At 39.2% G+C, this 26647-nt stretch overlaps 1 protein-coding gene across 6 annotated transcripts in view; it reads right to left on the bottom strand.

The window, feature by feature from the left end:
• Positions 1–26647, bottom strand: part of GNAL (G protein subunit alpha L) — a 190221-nt gene that overhangs the window by 11691 nt on the left and 151883 nt on the right. For all 6 annotated transcript variants that reach the window (XM_017819499.1, XM_017819498.1, XM_017819502.1 and 3 more), the window contains one exon: positions 1647–1701. In XM_017819499.1, coding sequence (XP_017674988.1) covers positions 1647–1701 — 55 coding nt within the window. The remainder of the gene's footprint in view (positions 1–1646; positions 1702–26647) is intronic.

The following is a 26647-nucleotide window of genomic DNA, read 5'->3' on the forward strand; positions in this document are numbered from 1 at the left end:
TCACTTGCTGACATCTATTTGTTCTTGGACTCAGTTGTTATTTTGGATGGTGCAAAAAAAGTTACAGAAAGCAAGAGGAAAGAGGAAATTAGGGATTTTTACCAGTTAATTCAGCAAGACAACTGATACAGCATAATAGGATGAAAACAAAAGCAAAAGAGAATCCCCTCTTTAGAGCAAAAATTTTCTGCCTGCCAAATAACAATGGCCTCTTCTGATCTTTGGAGACACAGGGCATTTCTTCCCAAAGGAAATTATTTGGAAGAATTTCTAGATGATGAATGACTGCTTCAGGTAGAGAAAGGCCTCCCAGGAAGAAACAGGGCAACGCTAACATAAATCATGAAAGCCAAAATTAGGCTTTGCTTCAATGACTTCTCTCTCCAGCTGAGTGATATCGATGCTAAAATCATGAGGTTCTAGATGGAGCAAATCCCAGTGCTACTGCTTTGCTCTGAAAATTTCTTGAAGGCTTTAATAACTGATCCTGTATTGGGTTGACAATACGAGTTTCACCTTATAATACAACACATGCTACTTTTTACTGACTTCTGTTTCAGAATACAGTCAGAGTAATTGTACACGCTTGTGGTGATAGACCTAAACCAGGCCTGAAGGAACAGGCTCTGCTCCACGTACTTCCTCAGGTGATCTCTGTCAAGTCGCTTCACTTCTCTGAATTTCAGTCCCTGATTGCACAGTGAGATTTGGCAGCTGTGTTTTTTTTAAGGGCATCCATGTGTTATACACCTTGCATGGTTAGACCAAATTATCCAGTGCAGGGATTCTCTTCTGCCACCTGTATTTGCAGTTTATGACGTGGCCCACAATCTTGGCTGAGACTGCTAGATGACAGTGGGATAGCAGCACTGAAAAATAAAGGAACATTTGCCGAAGAGACATCCTGCCCAAGGAAATTACACAGCCAGAGCTCAGGGAAAGCAGCTGAAGACGTGCAACATAGTGAAACCCTTTCTTACTTCAAGGCTGCACCACTTCAGCCTTAACATGAATGTGTTTGTCATTAGAACACTCTTATCAAGATGTATCATGGCATCTGGGAAAAAACATGTCCTGCAAATAAGGCTTAAATAGAAACTATGCTGCCCAAAGGAGATGGGCACAGGCAGGAAAGAAGAAATCTGTGTGCCTGCAGAGAAGTCCACAAAGTTTGCTGCTGCCACTGGTGCTCTCCCCTGAATTTGGACACTAGATCCACTGCAAGCTTTTGCCTCTGAAGGACCCTTCTGATGGACATGCGAAGTCTCCCCCTGGGATCACCTCCACCATTAAAATAAAGCACTGCTGTGTAGCAAAGGCTTGTGAAGGAAACAGTAGGCTTATACATTTATGCTTTCTGTTCTCTCTTCCATTCAATTTGTTTACAGGACACAGAATGGGAAGCAAGAAGAAATAACAGATGTATTACAGGAATCACTGACCTACATATAACAACAGTAAAAGACAAGCTTGCACCACCAAAAAGCCTCTTGTTATTTAATATCCATTACTTAAACTGCTAGACCACATTTTGATATTCTGCCGTATGGCCTATTTCAGCTGCAGCTGGGACTAAAATAAATTACACAGAGCACCCAGATGAATGAGAGTCTTGGTTCAGACCCTATCCCATTAGTTATACTAACCTGATCTGTGGGTGTGTAGTCATCCATGCTGACGCTGTCAATTCTTTCTAAAAAGCTAGAAGAAAAATAAACATGCACTTAGATATGTAAAATACTGTCTAGTAGAAGACTTTTCACTACCTTTTCTAGTTTAGACTCCCACTGTGAAGTAAAACACAACATGAATGGTAAAGTTATGAGCCTTAATGTTTTCCTGTATATTCCTTTAGGCTACATTTTATAAGCCAAATAAACATTTTACCCAGGCTTTGTTTCAATACAGCACTTTTACACTTACCATTATGCAGTACCCACAAGCGGGTCCAAAATGCAGTTAAAATGTTATAATTTTTTGAGGTCCACTTAAAAATACTACGACTAACCATATGCCATAACATCATACAGTTGTTAAAAGAGATTTTGGGGTTTAAAATAGAAAATGCAGTGAAGGGGTGCCTTTATTTAGCATAATGCTAATCAAGTATAATGTTATGTTAATTATGGTCTCATTAACATTAGCAGAAATGCTTGTTAGCATATACAAATAGGTTTGGACTGACCTGCTGCCCTCCAAGCAACAACTAAAGCACAAAGTGGAGAGTAAAACTGATAGGAAGTGGATGTTAATGAGTCTGATTCTTTGTCACAAAAACTCAGTCAGATGCATAAAGTGGAAGAAAAACTTACAACTGCCAAGAAAGGTAAGAGAAAAGAGAACCAGAGCAAAAGGGGGGAACTACATTCTATAATTAATTAAAAGATTTTTTTTTTAAGCTTTATTTCTTTCCTAACACATGTTAGAATGGCAGCACTTAAGGACATAAAAACATGATTTTATACTTATTGCTAAAATAGGCAGGTTCTACTCTCTCACTTCCATCCGTTTCTTAGATCTCACGTGAGCCCAGCTGGCTCATTTTCCCCAGACTTAGACTTCCCTGTATCACTTAGAAGCTTTCTTGAATATCTGCACTGTTATTTGGTATTTGACAGTGAATATCCCACCAGCTAATGCATCCCACTACAATACTATCAAGATTTCTTTATCAAAAGGCAGGTCTTCCTCAACTTTACTTGAGTGTACATGCGGAACACGTCACACTTAATTGTGGTGGGAAAGAAAAAAAACCCAGTGAACTCTTGACTCAAAATGTGACTCACTGTTAACACAGGGGTCACATACACTGACCAGTTGAAAAAATACCCCCCTAAAAGCCTGTTTGTAATTCTCATAGCACTTTCTCACGGATATGAACTGAAAGTAAAAGAAAATGCACTGCATATATATTTACTTGTACTATTTTTCCTTTTCAAGCCTCCATTGGTACAGACAGGAAACAAAATGCAGCATCTACAGTTAGAATATCCAGCTTTTCTTTCTGGATGATCAAGGTGTGATGGCTAAGCATAGTGTTTAAAAAAAATAAATCTCTCTTTAACGCAACACAATGGGTGCCTCAGAACAACACTATATGGAAGGAACTCTAAAGAAAAAGCATCTTTTCACAATACCTCCTCCCTTGCTAAAAGCCCCATAAACTTATTATAAGGATATAAAAGTACAACTTTATAGTCAACTACAGTCACCATGGGAAAGAAGTTGCATTCAGAGTGAACCTTTTGGTCAGATGATTTTCATCACCTTGAGAATACTGATCAAACACAGTTTAACTTCAGTTATCCCCACAGTCAATGCAGACACCAGGGCAGAGCAATGCATTTTTAACTGGTGCACCTATCATTAACAGAACTATCATCTCATGCTTGCAGCACAGGACATGAAAAAAAGAAGGCAAAAAAGCCCAAAGAAAAATGCCTTCAAGCTGAAACTTCCTAAACACAAGAGTAATTTTCCTTAGCATATTTGTACTTCTAAGTCCATTTTAAAGTACTGACTATGCCTGTACACAGGGATCTAGTTAAGAGTGTGGACTGAAGTGAGTGTTTGTTCACAAATACAACTCCATCATAAACCCTGCAAAGCAGCATAAATTGGTATTTTTCTTACAGAAGCAGAGGCAGAGGTATAAATCAGAGACAATACCTCTTGTCTCCACAATACCAGGACGAAGTTGGCAGAATTTATCCAAAATGATTAAACATGATATTTAGTGCTATCTCACACCTCTCTCACCTATGCAACAGGTACTTAAGGAAGGTTATTGGTTTTCAGCACTTGCATATTCCAAACAGGCAAATTATGGTAAGGAACAGAGGAGTGAGAAGTAATGCAGAGTTACATTACAGACAATCCACGGCAGGTTTGGGAAAGATGTAAGCTTCCTAATTAGATGTCCTACCTATCAGCTAAAGTTGTCTTTCCCTTAGAAATCAACAATTTCCTCACAGTAAAAGGACCAGTTTCAAATACCATAAACTGCCACACTGTAGGTAAGAGAGAGCCGGCTCTGACAAAAGTCACGTGCTTAAAAAAAAGTCATTTGGCATAGCAGCTGTAACATTTTATACTTATAAGGTTGCTGTCCACATGTAATCTATATTAAAATAAATCCAATTACTTACATGGTTTTACCTGGCAACTGTATCAAGCTGGAATGATATCACTAGCATCCAATAAATACACATGCAGCTACTATTAGGATTTGGATAAATTTTGTAGCTTTACAGAAAACTAACCTTTACAGTGTGTGAGGGACAGGCTTCCTAAGATTTGTTTTGCAACTACATTAAGCGTGCACTGAGATTTCTAACGCTGAAAAAAAGACAGCTAAACTCTTACCTTTTCAAAAGAAAATCAGTTCTTGAATATCCTTCATATAAACTCCTTACTTGGCTAATTAGCACAGCATCAAAATGGAGTTCTGACAGACAAATGTACATGGTAGGTACAAGTAATGGATTCCAGATGAGATAAGGAGTCAGTACTGCCTCATTTCTAAATACACTAACTTCATTCTCATTATTGTATTAAAATGGGAAAACTGGAATCACTTTTCTAAATTACTTTCCAAAGAATGTTAATTTCTACTAATCCTAAATGTTTTGAATAATTATGTTCTGGTAAACTATAGATTCTTTTATACATATATATATATATATTTATACATCAGCAAATTTTGAATTTACATGACTAAAATTTCAATTCAAAGAGCTTAAAGCACAAAGATATCTCCCAGTTGTGGCAATGCTCATGTCTCCACTCAAGGAATAAGTGTGAGGTAAACACAATCGCAGAAGAATGAACAAAAATGGACACCAAGTATCACTTATTGTCTCTTTTCAGATCCTTTTTTTTTTTCAGCTCAGTGATATAATTATTTTCACAGAATTATGCCTTTTTACAATCCTGACAGGTCTTCTATTTATGCAGCTTCTATAGAAACCCATAGTCAGGATACACGATAATTCTGCAGTGACTGTTTTGCATCCATGTGCAATAAACTTCAAACTCATGCATTCAACTCAACGGTGAATAAAACCATAGCATATTATAGAATATTTATATTTATATATTTATATTTCTACGTCACAATTGTGGGTTTACTTATAAATGATTCAGTTTGATAATTAGTGTAACATTTAGGTTACAGTAGAGTGTTTTACATTTCCTTACATGGAACAGCAGAAACTACCTTTTTTAAAAAATAAATTAGGCAAGGTATTGGAAGGAAGGTCTCCACCGCTCTGTTTGGAAATGCAGTGGCTTGGTTTGCCAACAAATTAAACGGACCAATAAAGTTTAAAAAATCATGAGCTACTGACATTATTATATCTATTATTAAGCTGATCTGTAGTTTTATAAATATCTTCAGTGAGTTTCCTAGGAAACTCAGCTGACACTTACTTTGACAAGCAATCTCTAAATTTTACATTATGCAAGCTGTGAACACAAAAGTACAGGTTTTAGATGTGCCTGCCAGTGCATGAGGGAACTATCAATAAGTATTATTCTCTTTAAAAACCATGGCAATTTGAGCAGCAGTAGCAGCTATATAAGAATTTCTGAAAAAAGGATTCATAAATGCACAAATAAAGAGGAGGTAATCGTACATGAAAATCCTTTTCTCACTGAATAAATCACTACACAGCTCTGTACAGATATTCTGACCCCACAAACAAAATGACAATTAAAAGAAAAATTGTGTCTTGGGAATAATATGATAAGACAGAAAATCCATGCTATATTTGTAAATGTATTTTGACATCCAAAGAATTGGAAAGATGAAGTGCTAAACCACAGATCAATGCAACATTTTATTAAACCTTTGTCTACTTCAACTATTTTTAATGCTCTCACCTCAACATTTCAATGGCCTTGTATCAAAAAGTTGCCATGAAAAACAAGAAATTGAACCCATGTCAAAATGCTTGTCTCTTTAAGAGAAAAAGGGAACGTGGCAAATTTTTAAGGCTTTAAGTCCTCAGAATGAAGAATCTCAAAATTATCTTTAAGTAAGTTGTTGGTGGGTGCAAACCTTTACAATTCAGATGGATCATTAAGAGCTTTGCAAACTCCTCATCCAGGCTCAAACCCCCATATATATATATATATATATACACACACATACACACATATGAAACCATCCAGGACTAAGACTTTTAATTCCACTCTCCCTGGATTGCAGGAAGTCACAAGTAAGGCAGACATTTCACAAGGAAAACACCTACCCCACGTCTCTAGAGAGCTGAAAGGCAAAAACATTCCCCCTTTTTTAATAGTTTCTGCTGCAGTTCTCAGGAACAACATCAATATTTGAACATTCCTCCCCTCCTTTTTTCCCCCTAAAATACCTTTTTACTTATTTTTTAATCGGCTAAAGAATTATAATCCAGTTAATTCTTCCTGCAACATTCAAAATAGGAAACTACGGATTTCTGGCTTCAAGAATACCTTAGGCTCCAAGGTTGGGCTTCTACAAACTCACATGATTTTTATATATTTCTTGGTAACATAAAACATAAAGGAAGACATAATGCAAAAAAAGCCCCTAATAATATTCTAACCCCTAAAGGATTCATTTTCCCAAGTCATTTGCTGAAAATATCAGCAGAAATCCCTCAAAATGCTCGGCAAAATTTAGCAGCTAGGGATTTTCCTGCCAAATTTAAATCACTAATATATTTAAAATACAGCTTCCATGTGATAGAGGAGTATTCCCGTTTTATCCCTCCACACCACTCTGCAGTTGCTTCCCACCAGGAGCCAGTGCGGGTGCGAGGGCACAGCAGGTGAGAGCGAAAAGGGAGAACCAGGCCTGTTTTGGATTCGCTCTGGCTCACGGATGCTATGCCACAGTTTTGAAGAACCAGTTGTCGCATAAGCTGTCACGGAAGAAAACATCCACAACAAGCACACAAATACTAATGATGCTTCTGGAACCGGGTGCCGTCTTCGGAAGGGTTGGGAACCCACGGATCGGTGCTGTGCTTGTCACAGGGGTTTGGCGGCTGCCAAGTTCCCCGTGTGCTCCCGGCTTTAAGAAGGTTCTGTTTCTCAAGCACCGCGACCCCACGCCCCGGTCCCTTCAGGCGCGGTGACACGGGAGGGAGCGGGGGGTGACGGCCGGGAGGTGGAGCCCTCTGCCCGGCCCGGCTCCCGCTCCTGCTCCCGTTCCCGCTCCCGCCCTTCCCTGCCCGGCGCCTTCTCCGGAGCGTGACCCTCTGCTGGGGTCTCGCCGTGAGGCTTTTGCTCAAATACCGATGAAACCTGAATTTAACAATGATCTCCTGAATTTAACAAAGGTCTCCTGAATTTCCCTAGCTTGTCCTTTTTTTTGTCAGTTGTCACTCCCGTACTTCCTCGCGGCTTGGCAGCCTCCCAGCAGATTGCACGCTGTGCTGCCCAGAGCTGGCAAAGAGTTCCTTGGGGATAACCAAAAAAAGGGTGGAATTTATCCACAGAAACGCACCATCACCCACCCACAACCCACAGCTCGCCAGCAAGGCGAGCCTGTTCTGTCAGGAGACGAAAAGGTTAAACAGGAGGCCAAGAGGGGAGAGCAAAGTACAGTCATGCCTGAAACCCGCGGCTGGCTCGTTAGCCACCCAGGGAAGTTGGAGGATCTGTGGTGGAAAGCCTCTGGCCAGTCCTCTGCTCTGGGGAGGAGGGACGCTGCATCTTAAGGTGATAGGCAGCCAGGACTGTACATCCTGGGCTGTACAACCTTTGGCAAAGCCATGTGTTTCCCCACAGCAGCACCAGCAGCTGAGCCTGCTTCAGAGGGAGAGTGGCAACAAGACTGGGAAGAGTCTTGGGCCACCGATGGTGATCTCTCCTAGACACTCCAGCAATGGTACTTTGTTGTCCCAGTGTCTGTACCACCTGCTGATGGCACGAGCATCTTGACAGGGAAGCACATAACCTGTCCTTTTTTGTCGCCCCTGGCCACAGCTGCTGCCAGCGGTGGGCCCAGCCACCATGAAGCCATCAAGAACACAGCGATCGTGAGATGCTTTACTGGTATCACCAAAAACATCTGCCCCACTAATCCCATGAAGCAGGAAACTCCAGTTTAAACCCTATTTACGTATGACAACTTTGGCCAAGACATTAAAAGCAAAGACAGATGACAACGGTTGCAACCAAGGGCTCATATACCATTCATCAGGCCACCCTCTCCCACAAGGAGCCAGACTGCTGGCGGCAATCAAGAGCACATTTCGTGAGGATAAAGAAAGATGGTTAAAATCTGAAGTTTTCCTGGTCTATGGGTTTGGTTAAGGGAGTTTCCTAGCAGACATCCATTTTAACCTCACTTTCTCCACCACTAAGTATGTACTCAGTATGTACTGCAGAACATCTCCAAGCTTCACAGGCTTTGGCTTGTGTCCAGCTATTAACTTAAACAAATGCACAAAAAGTTCAACTGCATTAAATGTTTCAGCTATATGAGTAAAACCCCCTTTCTGCTTAATAATAGCAATCTCATTTTTAATTGAAAATACACAAACTAAACTAAAAAATGAATAAACAGTATGACTTCCGTAACTGCTTGCCCCCACTGGTTCCCTAAATTTGTTAAGAAGCAGTGTGAATTTTGGGAAATGCATTTCTTCCTTCTAAATTTAGCAAACTAACCACTTTTTGGCTTAGCAGATGTTTTTGCTTTCCGAGTGAGAGGCCTATGGGGATCATCATTAACCCTCTTCTTAACATAAACACTGACTAAGACTTAGATCTGGAAAACCGTAATTCACACAGAAAGGTTAACAGGCTCCAGCAGAAATGAGACTCATCATCTGCAACTTGTACCGCATGGGATGTCCGAGAAGAGGGAAGAAGACAGGCGAAGAGAGAAAGAAGAAGAAAGGTAATTTATTTACTTATTATAAAGGGACATTATTTTTCTATTGCGTGTGATCAGACATTTTATTCCCAGAGATGCAAGTGGTGGAGCTGCTGCAAAATAGACTAAGAATGAAGCACTGATAACATCTGAGTCTCAGATTGGCACATGCAGACCCTTCTTCTGACCACATTTACACCAGCTTGAATCCACTGAATTCAGTATAGTTTCTTCTTCCTTGTAAGAGGACAGTCCTAGGCAGACAATTGTTATATGCATATTGATACACCCATGGACTGTTTATACAGACACAGATTTGAGTTCTGTGTAAAGGCTACACAGAGCACATTCTACTATTATAAGTGCAATTTTGGAAAGAGGACCAAAAGATAACCTGAAAACAGAAAGCTCATATTGCAGTACCCAGAGAGATCTGGATCCTGACTGCTTTGTGAGCTGATGTATGGCAGATTAGGATCTCTTTATCCACTGTCTGAAAGAAACGACTGTTTAACATCTTCCAGCAACTACACAAACTGGTGCTGGAAGGGAAGCTGAGAATACCTGAAACATCAGATGAGACAGAATGCATCCCATCAGGACCTGGAGAATGTGTCTTTAGACAGAATGATAGATCAAAACCTTGGTTTTACATCCCACTAACTAAAGTGCATAGAAGACCTCACCTCCACCTCTTCTGGTGAATTCTTCAAAAAGAACCTGGACTTTTATTTTCAAGAAAGCCAGACTATGGGAAAAAGCCTTGATAATACTCAAAGCTATAAAATGCATCAGGTTTACAAGTACCATATACATACCACAAGGGTGCCAGGAGATGTCAAAAGTTAACAAAATGTATTTTCACTAGATGTCGCAAACAGAGCTTCCTCTGTTGCTTACAAGTTTATCCTGCTGTCATAATGGAAAAATGATTTCATTGCAACTTACACATTCTGGCTGATGGTTTTGTTTTCAAAAGTGGTTGCACCGTAGATATCCTGTTAGTCTACACAAATCCAGCAAGTGCTGTGAGCCCTGAAGAATGCCAAATCCAGGTTAGAAACAGCACTGGTTGCTGGAAATTAAAGATCACTTACTATGGTGGAAGTGGTTTGGAATAATAAGTCTGTCATGGTGATTGCCAGAAAGGAAAAACCAGTTTGACTGGAGTTTTCTATAGGAAGTTGATAAAAGAGAAGGCAAAAAATCCCCAAACAGGAGAAGCAGAGGTAACAAAACACAGACTGAAAAGGAACTCACGAGAAGTTTGTGTTTACCTGTGGTGCCAGTCCAAGCACAGTGCAAGAGAACTTGCTGCCAAGAGTTCTCATGTCTAAAAGCCAAAGCAGATGATTAAAAAAGAAGATGCTAATACCACCCAGAAAACACAGATGAAGAAAAGTGAATTCTTCAGGGTGGTGAATGCTCCTGGCCAGGAAAAGCACACATGCATGTTTATTACTGTTTTTAGATCTGTGCATTTTTGGTGACACATAAATGAAAGGAACAGTGTGTTAAAATCCTGAGGAAAATAAGAGTGTATCTGTTTGCTTTCACCTATCACGTGTTTATCAGGCGTTGACACGACCCAGAGAATTGACATGGCTGAAGTCCTAGTGAGTGCTGGGGTTAAACAGGAGAACTGGCACTGGTTTCAAAGCTTAACATTTGGATCACAGGATCAGCTCTCATGAGAATGTCTTGGAGGCTCCAAGACATAGACAGGATCTGGAGTTCCTATAGGTAACTACCATTTGAGGAATATGAGGGCTCCTAACACCCATCTTACCAGAGAAGAAGCTTTCTAGGACTGCATGTAAAACCTGAAGTATGTCATCAGCGCAAACTAAGAAAACTGGAACATTTTTCTATGGAAAAGTCAGGAAGGTGCTCAGTTTCCTGCATAATGGGAAAAAAGAAACTGCTAATGCTGACCTTGTAGAACACCTGGTACAAGTTCTTTTTCTGTACTGCAGTTTATGAAGTGTGGTGGCAGATAATTTCTCTTCTGCACTCCTTAATCCTTGTCCCAGCTCTAACATTGCACTTTTACCTTGTGTGAAGGACATGCTTCACAAAAGGTAAGGGTCATGCTGGACACAAACTCTATGAGCAACCCTTCGATGCGCAGGGCTGCTGTGCAGTTCACCAGCATATTCCCAGAATTACAGGAATGGGATATTACCTTGTCAATGTTCAAGGCAAGAAAACTTAGATAGCAGGGCAAAAATTGATGACTTGGGAGCTAAAGGACAGGAGGATGATGAGGACTGACATCCTTCCAGCAGTTCCAGAGCATTTAACTCCCTAACACCCAACAGGACCACTTCACTCATCATTCAGCAGTAGACCTGTTGCCTTCCCTTTAGCAGAGAAAAAGGATAACTGTTCATCTTCAGTGGGAAGGACTCAAAGCTTGCTCTTCCCAAACTTGTTCATGCCACGCACCAGAATTTATTTGGGCTTCCCTAATTGTAGTCTAGAGCAGACAGGTTATCCTTCTTATTCCCATGCACAACATATTTAGGAGCAGTTAATGAAAAACAGCACCAGGTAAATACTTGTATATGATCATCTGCCTTAGAAATTACCAGGTGAAAGTAAGCACATCAAGCAGAGGTCTAGCAGTGCAGATACAAATGCTAGATATAACCATTACAGTCAAAAGAAAATTCCTGTATCTTTACAAATGCTGCTGCTGAGATGTTTTTGTTATATCACCATTATCCTGCCCATTTTAGAACAGGATATATTTAACCACTGAATGTATTCAAGCAATTGGTCACACCACCTACGGCTCGGCTGCATGATTACCTCAGGTAGCTGGAGGAAGGCATGGAGCTGAAGCCAGAAGATGAATTGTTACTACAAAAAATGGAAGGAGAATGATGTAGTGACCATATCCAACTTGCTAATAATAGGCCTAATTCCATTTAACAGCTATAACCTATTTAAATAAAAGAAGGGTTCTAAAACTCTGTTAAAAACTAGCCCTACAACCCTGCTACCTGTACATTTGACAGTAAGTCATGTTAGCACTGTTTATTACTAACACAGCATTTTGTGAAAAGCATTCCTAACGCTGCACTCTCTGTACGTTTCTTTACATTTCCATCAATTTTCCTTGACTTTTTCAGTGTACAACGCATTTGTACTATTAAAACAACAACACAATGAGTTGGGTTTGAGGAATGAGGAAAATAATTACGCAACAACCTGATTATGTCCTGCTTCAAGTGACTTTAAAGATTAGGTTACACTCCTGGTTTTTATCTCTGTACCCTGTACCTGCCAGGTGGTTGTCATTTCAGGGGTCTGGTTTAAAAAAAACTGGAGCAAAGGGGTCTTGGTTTGTGTCTAACAGAGAAGCTGGCACCAAAGGCAGTCCTTGCTGCTCCCTGCATGGACTCCATGCTGAGATGCTGTCTGCCAGTGCCAGCACACCATCTAGGGCCCGAGGCAGGAGAGCTAGGGGAAGGAGGGCACTGAGCAGCATCGGACAGACTGTGCTAGTGCTGCAATACAGCAGCAGTGGCTGAACCAGCCTGGGGACCTCTGTGGAGCCATCTGGGAGCCTGGCAGCTGCAGCTCCTTGTAGGACGACTGCTACCATCACCACCCCTTAGGGAACGATGTGCTACTGTCAGAACAACTTCAGCCTTTGCAGCTGAAAAGTCACTCCCACTTCCGAAGAACTATTGCTTTGTACGATGTTCACATCTGCAAGTAAGGGCAGAAACTTGATAAAAGCTAATTTTATCAAAAAAATCCACTGAGGCCAACTTTAAATCACGGACAACTTCTAAAACTCCTAACAACAGGCACTGAGGAGGAAGTTGAACTTCCCAATTTTTCTGCTCCACCCATACAGTTAGTGGAAAAAACATGGAAGATTTATGCAATAGCAGCTGGAGAAGTCTGAAAAGGAATATACAAATAAGGCATAAATATCAGAAACCCAAAGCCATTTGTCAGATCAGATCAAAATGTTGTCTTTTCTCTTTTTTTTTTTCTTTTAGAGAGAAGATTAAAAATACCATTCTCAGCTTGCATGTAACCTGTGCAAATGAAAACAAGGAATCATTTGTTCTCTAAATATGGAACCACCACTTTGTGTTTATGTAATGATTTATAGCTGGCGATATATAGGCAGGTAGGTCATCCTGAGATCAGCTGTGAGGGCAGGTGCAAGTTTTGTATTTTTCAGGGAGAAAAGTAGATGCGTTTTTATCCTTTTTCATTTTCTTTCTTTCTCACTTCAAACGTGAGCACTCCTAGAACAATAAATTCCTTGCAGGTTATCTTTTCCCCATCAAACTGAGTGCATGACATTGTGGCTCAGATGCTGGGATATGCGCTGAGAAGGAGCACGCCCAGCACCTGTCGTGAGGGCAAGAATGACTTTTGTGATGGCCTCTAAGGATCGGACCTTCTTTCCTAGAAAGTCCAAATTAAATCAAATTCTAATATGAAAGTTATTCATACTATTGTTTGGGACAGTGAGTGCCCTCAGGAGGTAGAGCCAGAAGGATCTAAAGTAGGGTGTGAAGAAAAGTAAGGACCTTTCACTTTAGCCTCTGGGATCTTGGTTCTGCAATGAGATGAAACTCTCTATTACACAGAGTTGGACATTTTTCAAACAGTAAATCCGGGAAGCTTCACTAAGTGATACCAGACCTAAACTGCAAAGTTACAGACAAAGCCTCGGCCCTGTGCAAAGGAGTATCCTATAGAATTACTGTCTTTGCCCAGCACCTAAAACCTGAATTTTTAAATTAACAGTACAGTATTTTCAAAAATGCTCTTCCCTCCCCTAAAAAACATTTCTCCAAAAGGGCTTTCAATAGTAAGGTGCAGTTCAGTGCAAACAGAGGGAAGATTAATTAGGGACTAGACATTTTATTAAAATCATCACAGAAACAGAAGCAAACCACAAAGTTTTGTTGTTGTTTGGTTTTTCTACTTCCAATTAAACAGGATTTCTGATCCCAAATACCAGAACACAGGTATGGCAGCCAAATCTGCAAGCATTTATTTTAATCAAATAAACACACAGATAATTGCTAATCTTATAATCCCTTCAAATTGTTAGTAACCTCCTTAATTAGATTACACATAATCCAGTCCTAACACCAGCAGTGTAAGTACTGATCTCTTGCCCTTAACAAATGTCTGTATTGCAACAGAGTATCACGCATTAGATGTCAAAGCAACCAAAGTTTACACTTCCTTCAGAAAAGTAACTACTTTGCTTTGCAGTGCACTACCTTGCTTTGGGGTGCATTGACAAAAATTTTAAGTAAATCCAAAAAGAACAGGTTTACAACACAGTTGTGGTGATATTTTGAAAGCAAAAGCCATTCCTTAACTCAGCAGATGCTGACACTTCATCCATTTTACAAGATGCTCTTTTGAGGAGGTCTCAGTTCCACTCATATTCAAAAAGTGAAAAATAATAATACTCGTGTGATTTAAAGGAACCGTTTCTGACCGTGGTCTTTAAACTTCAGTATTTTTTTAAGCATTTCTAGTATCTTGAAAATCCTCCAACAAATGGAAGACAAATCAAGAAGTGTAAGTAATAAACAATCACACGTCTTTAAGACATACATCTTCATTTACTGGTTACGTGTTGGATCTGGGGCTGCTCTGACCTAAATTCAGCTCAAGCACTGCAATGCACTTCTGAGCAGATCTGGTGTCAAAACATTACATGGACAAATGCCAAATCATTTGGCATTTCTCGAAAGTGAGAAAATGGGGATGTTTCCAAATGGTTTTTATGCTTTTTGCTTATGTTTCTTCCCACCTCAGCACTGGGAAACTGTATGACGGGTTGTACCATGATACTTTGTGGATGTCCCAGGCCACCTCTGCCCCTCCAGACAAGACACAGCCACTACACAGACTCACAGCTCATGCCAGTAGGAAAGAAATGATGACCAGAAGGATCTAAAGTAGTAATCTGAAGCATACTAAAAGTGCACTGAAAAACTGCTAACCTTTTCTTCAGAACTGACACCATCTTCAAGGTGAGTCACCTTCTCACAGAAGCTACAGGTAAGAGGGCATTTTAATAACTGTAGAACAAATGTACATAAAATAAACAAATGGTAAGATATTCTGACTAGAAGACAGCTTTGTACTTCCCTGCACTACTTTTTAATTTTGTCAGAATGATTAAATATTTCAGATATACAGAGGGACTAAGTTCAGTGCAAGAAAAGCTTTGCCTTGGAATTCAATGGGACAGCAGCTCACATGCTTTTTTAAAAGTTCATCAATCTGTGAAAATTTTTGGATGTCTGAAGCCTGAACCAAGGTTTTTCCCTTAAAGCAAATGAAGACCTCGCTCTTTGCTCATTGCAGCCCAACTCCAAACACTGCAGAACTACTGTCCAACAGCACGTGACATCACATGGCATGTCTCTGTACTTAGAAAGTACAGAGGTGGCTTTTTATTCTGGGGAATCATCACACCTATGCCACTTTCCACAAGAGCAATTATCTTGCTATTAAGAGTAACCTGTAATTTTTCTAAAATCTAACATCTTTAGATACAGATTGTTAGCCCTCTCTCATATTTTCCAAGTAGCATGCTTAACACAGGATGCAATAAGTGTAATAAATAACACTGTACCTAACAGTGGTTTTCCCTGCACATGACCTACGGGAACCATCAGTGCACACCAGCACCGACAGGCTCCTCTGCAACCTCCACCAAGCAACCAGGAACAAGCCAGGCTCCATCTTTACATTCTAGTGTGGCATGTTATCTTTTAAATACTTCTCCTTATTATAATGTGGATGATCCTATGAGGACACTATAACAAAGACATAACCTAGGTCACTTTCTAGGCAGTGCCTGCTGTCTGTCTGTAACTGCCATGGGCAATATCATTTGCCACACCAACCCAGGGGCTGGTCTGTAAGCTGAGGGAGCCCCCGGCCACTCACTGCTTTATAAAGCAAGACCTGCACATTGATTTGTTGAAACAACTACGAAAGCTAGTACTATGCTTAGGCCATGATTTGCCACAATTAATGCCAACCTGTCTTTTGAGCCACACAAGTGCTAGGAGGTATTGTCAATTATGCATGCAGAATCTGTTTTCCAATGTAATTGATATTCTTCAGTTCACCTTATAATGTTCCTTTTCTGTTCTGGCAAGGAATATAACATCATGCAACACCGACATCCTGCTTAATTATAGGAGGAGAATAAAATAAAAAAAAATGGTCAGAAAAATAAATTAAGCTATAGGAACTCACTCCTTTAACTCCCTACCCCACCCGTATTCTTAAAAAAAGTGTTTTTAAGATAAAATTTGCTTGCATTGAGAATCTGAATGACTACTGTCTTTATCTTTAAACATGACAGAGGAGAAAGGTGCTTGAAAGTAGAACACAGGAGAACAGCACTGGTGACCCAACTAGACTTTTCTGTATTTACTGTTTCAAACACAATTATACCAATTATCACCACAAGTCTGATAATAAGCTGGCTACAATTAAAATTTAGTATAGATACCACACAGATAGAGAATGTCAAAGACATGCCCATGCATGACACTGAAAGCACAATTCAATACGAGGGATATGAAGAAAAGCTTTACAAAGGAGCCAGTGCATTGTGGCATCATTATTTCTACAAAAATGACTAAAATTGTTAAGAGAAGGAATGGAATGAAAGATATAATGAGAAAACAATGATTTAATATTAATAGATAAAAATAATATTGTTAAACTACATCCAACTGAGAAAATTAATTATGACATGACATGAAATACATATGTAGCATTTTGAAGGAAAAAAATGCATTTCACATAAACCCACAACCAACAATTTTTAGGTAGTGTATATTCTCTGTAATTGTTAATAAAACCAATTAGATTAGCACCAAATCTAAGCAAGATGTATTTTATTCTAACTATCCCCAGAATATACATTCAAGTGATCAGAACTGCTCCAGCTAGCCACACAACACGTTTAGAGTTTTATAGATACACACTGATATACATCTGTATTGGTGCCGAAGAGCTTCATTTTGCTTCTTACATCATCTACTGAGCATCTGAAGGAACATCCCTGAACACAGCAGGCCAAAGAAAACTGTGGAAGGAGCAATTTAGATAGAAATATATCAAAACTGAGGCCATGAAAGAAGGAAAGGTTTGCTTCTTTATAGTAGAAAAAAAATTCCATCTGGTTAGGCTGTGGGTTTTATCTGGTAGAAATTAAACAGGAAATTAATTTCTCCTCTTTCCCCTCTTATAAAAGCAAGGCATTTTCACTTATGATGCCAAAAGCTTGATATTTGTAGATTTGTCTGCCATCAGTCATTAATCAGCCTCATATAGTTTATAGGTAGAAGGACATTTCCTGACAGATACAGAAAACAGATTTAGAACTAAAGCCGAAAATTACATAAAGACAGATATATAGCTACACATCTTAGCACCCTGGAGTACATTTCCAAAAATATACTAGTCAAATGGTTATCTTCCTAAAAAAGCTGATTGCATAAGCATAATTACACTAAACACAAGTACCTGCACTATCTCTCTGCACGTTATAAATAGTTCAAAGTTACATTACACAGTCTTATTCTAAACTGCTATTGTTCTAAGTTCATGCTTTCTCTCACAATCCTTTCAAAAAAAGGCCCCCAGCTCTCACTGCTATCTCAAGTACTATTTTCTGCCATTGCTGTATAACTTGTTAGAATCCAAATACACTATTTCCCCTTTGCAGCCCACACTCATTATCCAAAGAAAAATTTCAGCAATTAGGAAAGTTGCTTGATCGTATCACTCTTTCTGTACTAATGGCCAGGGTTCTTCTGCTTCCTTACAGAGTCTTAAATTCGTAACTCAACAACTTTTTGTCATCTTGAAAAAAACAACTGAGAGGTGTATATTTCAGAATGCAATTTATTCAAGTCACGGGGTAAGATCCTCTTCAGAGACCTTAAGTTGATACCACTGAGAACGATCTGCAAAAACCTCCTGCCAAGTACTAGCTGAGGGAAGCACTACCTGTAGGATGCATGCGGAGGTGAGAATGCTGGGTTTTTTTCCCCTCTTGTCTTACTTTGTGACATAAAATCCCATTTACTGAATTTGTGCAAAAAGGACTGAATCTCAGCTTAGCAACAAGTAGAAAGTGAGCATAAAAAGCACTTCTAAGAGGAAGGAGACGAACTGTCTGTGCCAAGCATTGCCATGTAGCACTGTAAATCAATGCCAATGCCACCACTCAGACAATCACCACTGTAAATAACACAAAATAGAATTTTTCACTAAGTGGTTAAATCTATCAGAGATAGGCAGCCGGTTGATACAAACGTCAGTTTTAATTCATCTGTCATTTAAGGGTTAAAACCAGGGTGCAAATCTAACCCCAAGGAGGAAGCCCTTCGTCAGCAAGAGCAGTTTTGCTGTATGACACAAGCATGACAGTGCTGTGGGAGGGGACCCTTTGCATGACGTATTGCTGACAGCATGGGCTTTGCTTAGAAACAGGGTACAGATGAGCTGTAGTTTGTACTGATCATGACAATCCAGATAATATCACCTCCTTGGCTCCACTTCTGCATGTTGCATACAAAGTACACAATTCTTCCCATATGTAGTATATAATAATGAACATAATTAAAAGCAAACCAGCTGAAATTACTTAAAGTTACTGAAATAACTACATATTTCTGAGAAAACGCAAGAGACTCAAACAAAAGACGATCCACAACAGCAAAAAACCACCTGTATGCTTTACTCAATTATTTTACACAAAATAAGGGTATTTCTGCTTCCTGTTGGGTATTTGTAACAAAGTTTATTTAATGTTTAATCCCATAGGGACAGACTTCTTTTTGTCCTGCATGTAGCTTATGAAAGAGGTGTCTACCCATGTTTCAGATACTGGAGGAATTAAGTAATTTGTTGGGGTGGTCAGACGCTGGAAAAGGTTGCCCAGGGTAGTGATGGAGTCATCACCCCTGGAGATGCTCAAGAGGCATCTGGATCTGGCGCTGGGTGATACAATTTAGTGGTTACAGTGATAGTGCTGGGTGGACGATTGGACTTGATGATCTTAAGGGTCTCTTCCAACCTTGATGATTCTATGATTCTAAGTAAACACACAGCTATAAGCTTATTCTACTCCAAGTGAAATTAATGCAGCAACCTGACCTCCTTCCCTAGAATGAACTCAAGTGCGCTTTGCAATTCACCTTTGCAGTTCAGCAAGGTGTGTGGAGGCTCCTAAAAACATCACGTTTGAAGAAAAAGTAAAAGGGAGTTTCCAAATGTGTTAAGAAACACAAGATTATTAAATCCAGTATCAATATCTCACATTATGAGAGTTGAGAACAATGGTGCAAGATATCAGGCAGCTAGAAACGAAGAAAGAAAAAGAGATAAATAAAGAAGTGGAAATGCTGAACTAGAACTTACGAAACTTGCATTACGGAAAAAAAAAGACACCCACAGGATAGGTGCAAAACTATGTGAATGAGAAAATTATATCTCAGACATTATCTTCACGGTGATCCACAGGCATACAGAGAATTATTGCAGACATCCACTGAAATTTAAATCAGTCAGCTCAATTATGGATAGCAGTATTTCTGCTATGTCAAGGCTTTAGCACTTGAGCCTTGTATTTTAGAAACCTGGCTATATTTAAGCTTCTTTTCTTCTGCACAGGTGCCCAGACTGGTTAGGTTAATGGCAGGCTGGGTGTGTCCAGACATTCTGCAATCGCACCTGTACTCTGTGTCAAAAGATTCTAAGAGCCTGAAAACGAGCTTGCGAGAAGAAATCCAGAAAAACACTTCTGAAATACATACATGTGTGGAAAGTTAAGTCTCGTGTATAGCAGCTTCTTTACCAGAGACTGTGGAACAAGAAAATCCCAGATAGTACAAGCTGTTTACAAATATTATGTCCTTGCAAAGGTTTTGCAACTATATATAACAACGCAAGCTTTGATCTAGTTGTATTTAATTGACTACATAATTAAAACAGTTCTATACGCCAAAGGTAATTTAAGCACTCATATGTTAGCATAATTTTAAAGAATCTTCTTCCTTTACAATTATATTGCCATATGTTAATATGATGGCTTTTAATAGATTTTTTATTTACATACGTCATAACTGACCCACTGAAAGACCGTATCCTAGCGAAGTAGCATCTGCTCTAAGTTCCCCTGTAGCTAGCAGATTCACAGCAACTATTACTCTAACTTGCAATTTTTTTTTTGCATCACTAAGAGCTCAATGCAATTACTTCCTAAGTAATCTCTGCTCTATGCTTCATTCAGTAAAATCTGTTTTATGGATGTTTTAGTGGTGAGCTGAGCTGTAGAAGCTATAATTTGTGAGCTGGATGTGACGTACAGCTTGGCTTCATGATGCCTGGCAGGCACACCATTTATTTATTTTGCTTATTACTGATAACAGTGAGGTGTGTGTTTGAAAGGCCGACACGGCATCTAGCGAGCAGGAGATTCCCCACCCTTGCTGCCTGCCTTGGTTTCCTCCCAGGGCTGGGACAGGAAGTGCGGTGGTTGCAATACACGCAACTCCCAGCCCTTCATAAGCAGCGTCAGCACTGCAAAGGCTACTTAGTTTGGCCACAAACACGTAGGTGATTACTAACTTCTGTGTAAGAGGCAGATTTGCTAGGAATAAGCAGCAAGTTATTTGTTACAGAAAGCAGAACATCTTTTGCTAGCATTGGTAAATTCACAATTAGCTCCTACTCTCCAAACTCTGATTTTCTGAGACCTAAAAACCCTACAGAAATTCAAGCTGAAGACAAACTACTTTCATGTGATTTATAGTTGGTTCAAATCAAAATGTTTTCAGCTTATTTATTTTTTGAAGTTACAACGGTAGAAGCCATTCTAGCAAAACCAGACATGAGAATGTGTTTGCAGTTTGCATTTTGAAGGGGAAGAGATGGGTACTGGAGTAAGGACGCAGTGTCTGTTCAAGGGAACTGTGTGACAAGAAGTAAGTTCAGGGGTTTATTCAGAGATATTCATGGCCATATTTTCTTGTTTTATCTTATGGTAAGGCAGCATGGGACACTTGGGTTCTCAGTTCATGCAGCAACCACAGATTCTGAGTTCAGCTGGATGCTCCCTTGGTTTGGCTATAGACATTTGAAAACATTTATTTATTACTAAAATGAAAGCTATTGATTTTTTCTTTCTATTTAAAGTGATAATTCCTATACAATATTTTTGCTATCTTTGAGTAAGAGAATGTTGAACACATGGATTCTGGTGCAAAAAAATCAAACTCATTTCCTAAAAAAAAAAAAAAAAAAAGCTAATGTGCTTGCAACATTTTTTAACGATTTACTGTTTCTACTCTTTGTTTCTTAGCTCTTCCTACTCCCAACATTACATTCTATGTTGTTTTTTTTTTTCCTGGCTGCAACTTTCCTAAAATATATTGGCTAAACCAAAATGTGGGTCAGATGAGGTTACAGCTCCTCTTTGACTATTACACTCACAATTTCAAGAAGAATCCCAGCCGCTATACAGCACTTGTGCCATGTCTGAGGTTCCTAAGAGCTCACCCCTATCATTGTTCTTTCCAAATCCAGGTGTTAGCTTGAGCGACCCTTCCCCCAGCCCAGGGGAAAAATCTGGTCAGGAGCAGCAGGGAAGTAACAAGAGGGACTCGCACTCAAGAGTTCTTTTGTGCCACTGCTGACACAACTGGCATTGATGTTTGCATTTGTCTTGATGTGCCTATTGTGTATTAATCTCATCTAACCCTTTTTTTGCATAGGCTGCTATTGTAGGGAAATGGTATTATTCAGCTTAGGCTGACATCCTTTCCCCTAAGTCACTTTTTCATAGCTATTTGCATTTACTGTAAGAGGAACAATCACTCTCCCATTTCCCAGGCTCCTGAAAGAGAAACCCCAACAAACTCAAGCCCTGTAGTTCATTAAAATACATGCACCTGCAACAGGATCAACACAGGATGCATCACCTGAACAGATGGTTTTCAGGAAGAAGGGAAGCAGCCTGGTTTGTTTGGTTTGTTTTTTTTTTTTAACTACCAATTGAAATGAAAATGTTCAACACCTTTTTTAACCTTCATAAAGGCTGTGTCTCAACTGCTTGAGTAATAATAAGCTGATGCTATAGACTGACCATAAGTTTTCATTGCACATGGGCCTTGGCAAGTGGTTCTAAGTAACAGACAGTCTTGAAATTACTGAGTCCATTTGTGCCTTCAATAGCATGAGGACACATGGAAAGCAAAGTAAACGAAGTAAAAGTTAATCTTTGAAAGGTTCAGTGAGTATTTACTTAGGTTAATGTATAATTTCTGAGGACAGATGCATTTCATGCAAAAAAATCCACAAAATAATAAAAATACTAATTACAAATGCAAAACCTCACAGATGAATATGCCAACCCAATTCATGTGTAAGAGTAAAGTATTCACTCATACTGCTCTTCTGCTTGCTGAAAAGCAACATCTCACATGCTGTAAAGCAGTGCTTTCACAGCAAGGACATCCCCTACGCAGTGTCTCTGCAGACAGATGCATCTGCTTTTGCTAGGCTTACGTATTTTTAGACAACGATTACACTTGATAAAAGACACAGAGAAAATGTCTAAATAAAAGAGAAAATGTCTAAATAAAATGCCTAATGGTAAAGACTGCACTGAGTGAGACAATGGGACATCAGGAAACATGGACTTCTTCTTAAGTTCCCATGTTTGCAAAATAGGAAAATCTCCTAAGAAACACAGTCAGTGCATTTGCTTCTCGCATGAGGCTTTGATTTGGGTTCTTTCGGTACCTGAAGCTTGTTTTTTGACAGCGCCTTTGTTTTGTTTACAGCACATTGCTGGGATACTCCCTTTGATTCAGCCTGACACACGTGACGCTCCGCCAGCTTCTGTTCTGCAGTGCTGCTGCTGCTGCACTAAAAATAGCTTCCGCTTGCTTTGGCTCCACAGCTAATTTATGGAAACTCACAGAAAAAAAGGCCCCTGTTAGTGGGTGAGCGACATACGATTCTACAGCTTGTGCTGTTAATCTCACTTGGCCTCCTGAAATGCATCGCCGACAATTTAAAATTTAAGCCTGCAGTTAATGGTGATTAGGGGGAAAGAAGATAATGCTTAATATATTAAAGTTGTTTTTAAGGTACTTTAATGATAACTTAACTGAAAATGTCAGGAAGTTGGTATGCTAGGTAAAAATGCCTAAAATTTAGAACAGAAATTTATAAAGGGCTACTAGTGCCTGCACTTGTTTGGGTAAAGTGCTGTAAGGATTTTTTTAATTAGTTTACAAATTACAGTAAAATTACAAACCTCCTATTTGCTATAACAGCTTTCAGATGTTCTATACAAACTTCTTCATTGTGCCATAAAAGTAATCATGTAAATATGTCTTTGAAGAGATGCTGATTTTACAAACTTTGCCACAAAACCTGACTCTGTCTTAAACAACATTTTGCAACAACATAAATCCGAAATGCATCTTTCTCTGAAAAAAAAATCAAAGTTTATGTTAAAATTCAAAATCAAAGTAAGTTCAAGAAAGTCGTTATATTTCTTTCTACAAAAGAAGGGGTTTTAATTTTCTAAAGCACAATTTTTTGGATGTTCATTCATAGCACCGTGTCTAGGAGTGTCACCAGTTGAGCTGGAGTTAGTTTCAAAGGAAAACCAAATCAGAAACAGGGATGGCAAAGGTCTGGTATCTGTATTAATGCACTATTTGTTTAACAGCTTAAATCTAAGAAGAGAGCAACACTGAAGTAATGAACAAAAATTCCAAAACTGGAAAGGAAGGCCCGTTTTAAAAGTTTTTAGAGTGAGTAATGAAGGTGATAAGGAAATTTGGATTCAGATTTTATTTTAGATAGAACTTTTAAGTTAAGGAAAACTGGTTATCAGCAGCTGAAGCAGAAAGAGATTTCAAGGCTTTATTCTTGTAAAAACTAGCAAATAAACTGGCTGCCTTTGTCCAGAAAGGCTCCCAGCATAAATTTAGCAGTCCGTTTGCAAGCTATCAGTTTTAGGATTGGTATCTAAACTGTTATCCAAGTAGGGACATTACTTAGCAACTACCACGGCTAAAAAGGAATTTTCATAAGTCTCAAGAGAGGTTATGAGTTATTGACCAAAAAATTCCAACAGAATCCTGAAACTAGTTTAGGCTGGATACAGTTAGCTGCTTATGAGTTACATGACTAAGTAATGGTCACAGTGAGTCTATATCAACCTATTTATGTAAAAAATACTGTGCTATGTTACTGTTAGAAGGTCTTTAATTGAACAGACAACTACTGACTTCAGTAAATCTTTTTATGCAACCCTTTTTCTTTACATCCTGCCATGGTGAGGAGAGGAAAGGACAAACAAAACCCGTTACATGCATATGTGTTCAGAAAAAGGGTACAGGCTAAGAGAAGAATGAAAAACAACAGCTCTGCAGCAGAGTTTTTGTATGCAACTGTGTGTGATGGAGAGGAAGAAAGCAAGGAAATGGTATGATTTAATGCTCGCAGGAGTGTCATTTTCCTTTTTACCCTAACCATTGAATTCTTTTATTTTCAAGGAGTTCAAAACCAGAGCTCTAAAAGCCTCTTTTTTTCCTTTTTTTTTTTTTTTTTTCCCAATCTGGGGCACATAAACACGAAATTCTGTTTACATTCTTTATTATAAACATGTATCGAAAATCCTTGGTCTATCTCCAACCTCAAATCAGTTTGATAGCATTCAAATCAATGTTTACAGTCTGGCACTTGTTGCCTCTGCAGCCTCAGCTCTGTGCCTTTATGTTGCTGATAGAAGGGTGAAGCATAAAGTCCCACAGCCTTGCACTGCAGTTGCTAGAAAGCAAATGAGAGATGGGGTGTAGCTCTGAGGTCCCAAGCTTAGGAGAGGAGAGTGGAGGCAGCCATCCCTTTAACCATCTCACACCCTGCTCTGTTCATCTTCCCTATCAGCACCAGGATAACAGCATGTGAATACAAAGCTCGGCCCTGCCTTAATATAATTCTGAACGTTACATAAGTGCTTGATAAACAAAACAGGCAGCTAGAAATGAGATAACCTAGCCATGTGTATATTCAGCTGACTGCTTACTTAGATACCTAGCTCATATGCTGTGATTATGATAAAGGGCAAGAAAATGGCCATAAATATCAACTGCTAAAGGCATTCTTGGTTCTTTTAGGACAACTTAGTTTTTAACATTATGTGTAGAATAAACTTGTCAACATGTTAAATATGGACAGATTACCCTTTTTATTTCCTTTTCCCTCTCCTGCTTCTGAAAAGTAACGTGGTTGCCAATACAGGAAACGTTTCAAAACCATTTTCCGGCCTACCCACAGTGACACAGGACAGGTTATATCTTTTACATGCACCTTTAAAAATGTGCTACAAACTAAATGATACTTCTTGGCTTTGTGAACTTAATTCCAGATAGTAATTATGATGAAAGTTGTCAGATGCTTTATCTAAATATCCCACTACACAAAATACATATGCAGTGTCACGAAAGATCCCAGGAAAAACCTCAGACACAATCTCTAATGTATACCTTTCCTGGTCAGGTGAGAAACATTTAAAGCAGTGTAAATTGTATCTGTTGTCTTATTGTTGAATGAAAATAAAAGCATCAGGCTGTGAAAATAAAGGCCATGAAAATAAAAGCAAACTGAACCATCTTCACACAGACAAGCAATTATTCCACACGTCAATTAAAAACTTACTTTTTGAAAACCTTACAAATACCTTAAACCAAAAGCATGCTGCTCCAGAACAGCAGCTAGAAAAGCCAGAGAAAGGAAAGAAAGAATGCATGGAAAGTGCTGATAAAAAACTCCCAAACAAAATGAAACAAACCAAGAACCCCAAATGAGAGTTTAAACATAAGCTACGCTTCTAGAAATGTTATCTTGGCTGTACTAAAAATATACATCAAAATGCCCACTACTGCTATCTGAAGCGCCCTTCTGTTGGGCCCTCTTCCTCTAGAGCAAACAAAGTCATAGTAATAACTAGCTTTCTTCCAACTTCCCCTGTGAACAAGATCTGGTGGATATAAGCAGTCAACCATTGCCACCAGTTCTACAAACTTCCACATTTCTCTAATCCTATTCATTGTCTTGCCTTATAATATTTCTAAGTGGTTTAACAGCACATGCCAGTATTTTTCATAACTGCTTAAGAGGGTGGCTGTTATTTATCACCCATCACCATCTCAGGTCAGACAGGAGGCATTGCCCAAAAGTTACACATTTCTCACAAAGTCCAGAAGAAAAAGATGACTCTAATCTTTTATATTCAATATGATTTGATTTGTACTTTCTCAAATATTACAACTTTTTTAGAACCACAAATCATTTTTTGGCTGCTCTACACTAAAAAAAGGGAAGCACATTCTCCCATCTGGCGCATGAAGCAGTGTTTTTCATGAAGATGGTTTTCAGGGATTTTTTTTTTTTTAAATTGACGAATAAATCTAAATTTTTATACGTGTCCCTAACTGATGGAAGGAAATTGCTTGCCATTATATTTATCTTGTAGCTACAAAACATGCCCTGTGGCCATCTGGTAATCTGCTGCAGAGTTGGGGTTGATGAAGCAAAGGGATACAGAGACATGTTTAATGACCTCTCTCCTTTGGGGACAGAGAAAGGTTTATTGACCAATTCTATGCTCAAGCATGGGAAGAAACAGAGACCAAATTTATCTATGCATGACATTTTAAA

Source organism: Lepidothrix coronata, unplaced genomic scaffold (genome assembly GCF_001604755.1).
Source record: "Lepidothrix coronata isolate B3197 unplaced genomic scaffold, Lepidothrix_coronata-1.0 Scaffold75, whole genome shotgun sequence".
Classification (NCBI taxonomy): domain Eukaryota; kingdom Metazoa; phylum Chordata; class Aves; order Passeriformes; family Pipridae; genus Lepidothrix; species Lepidothrix coronata.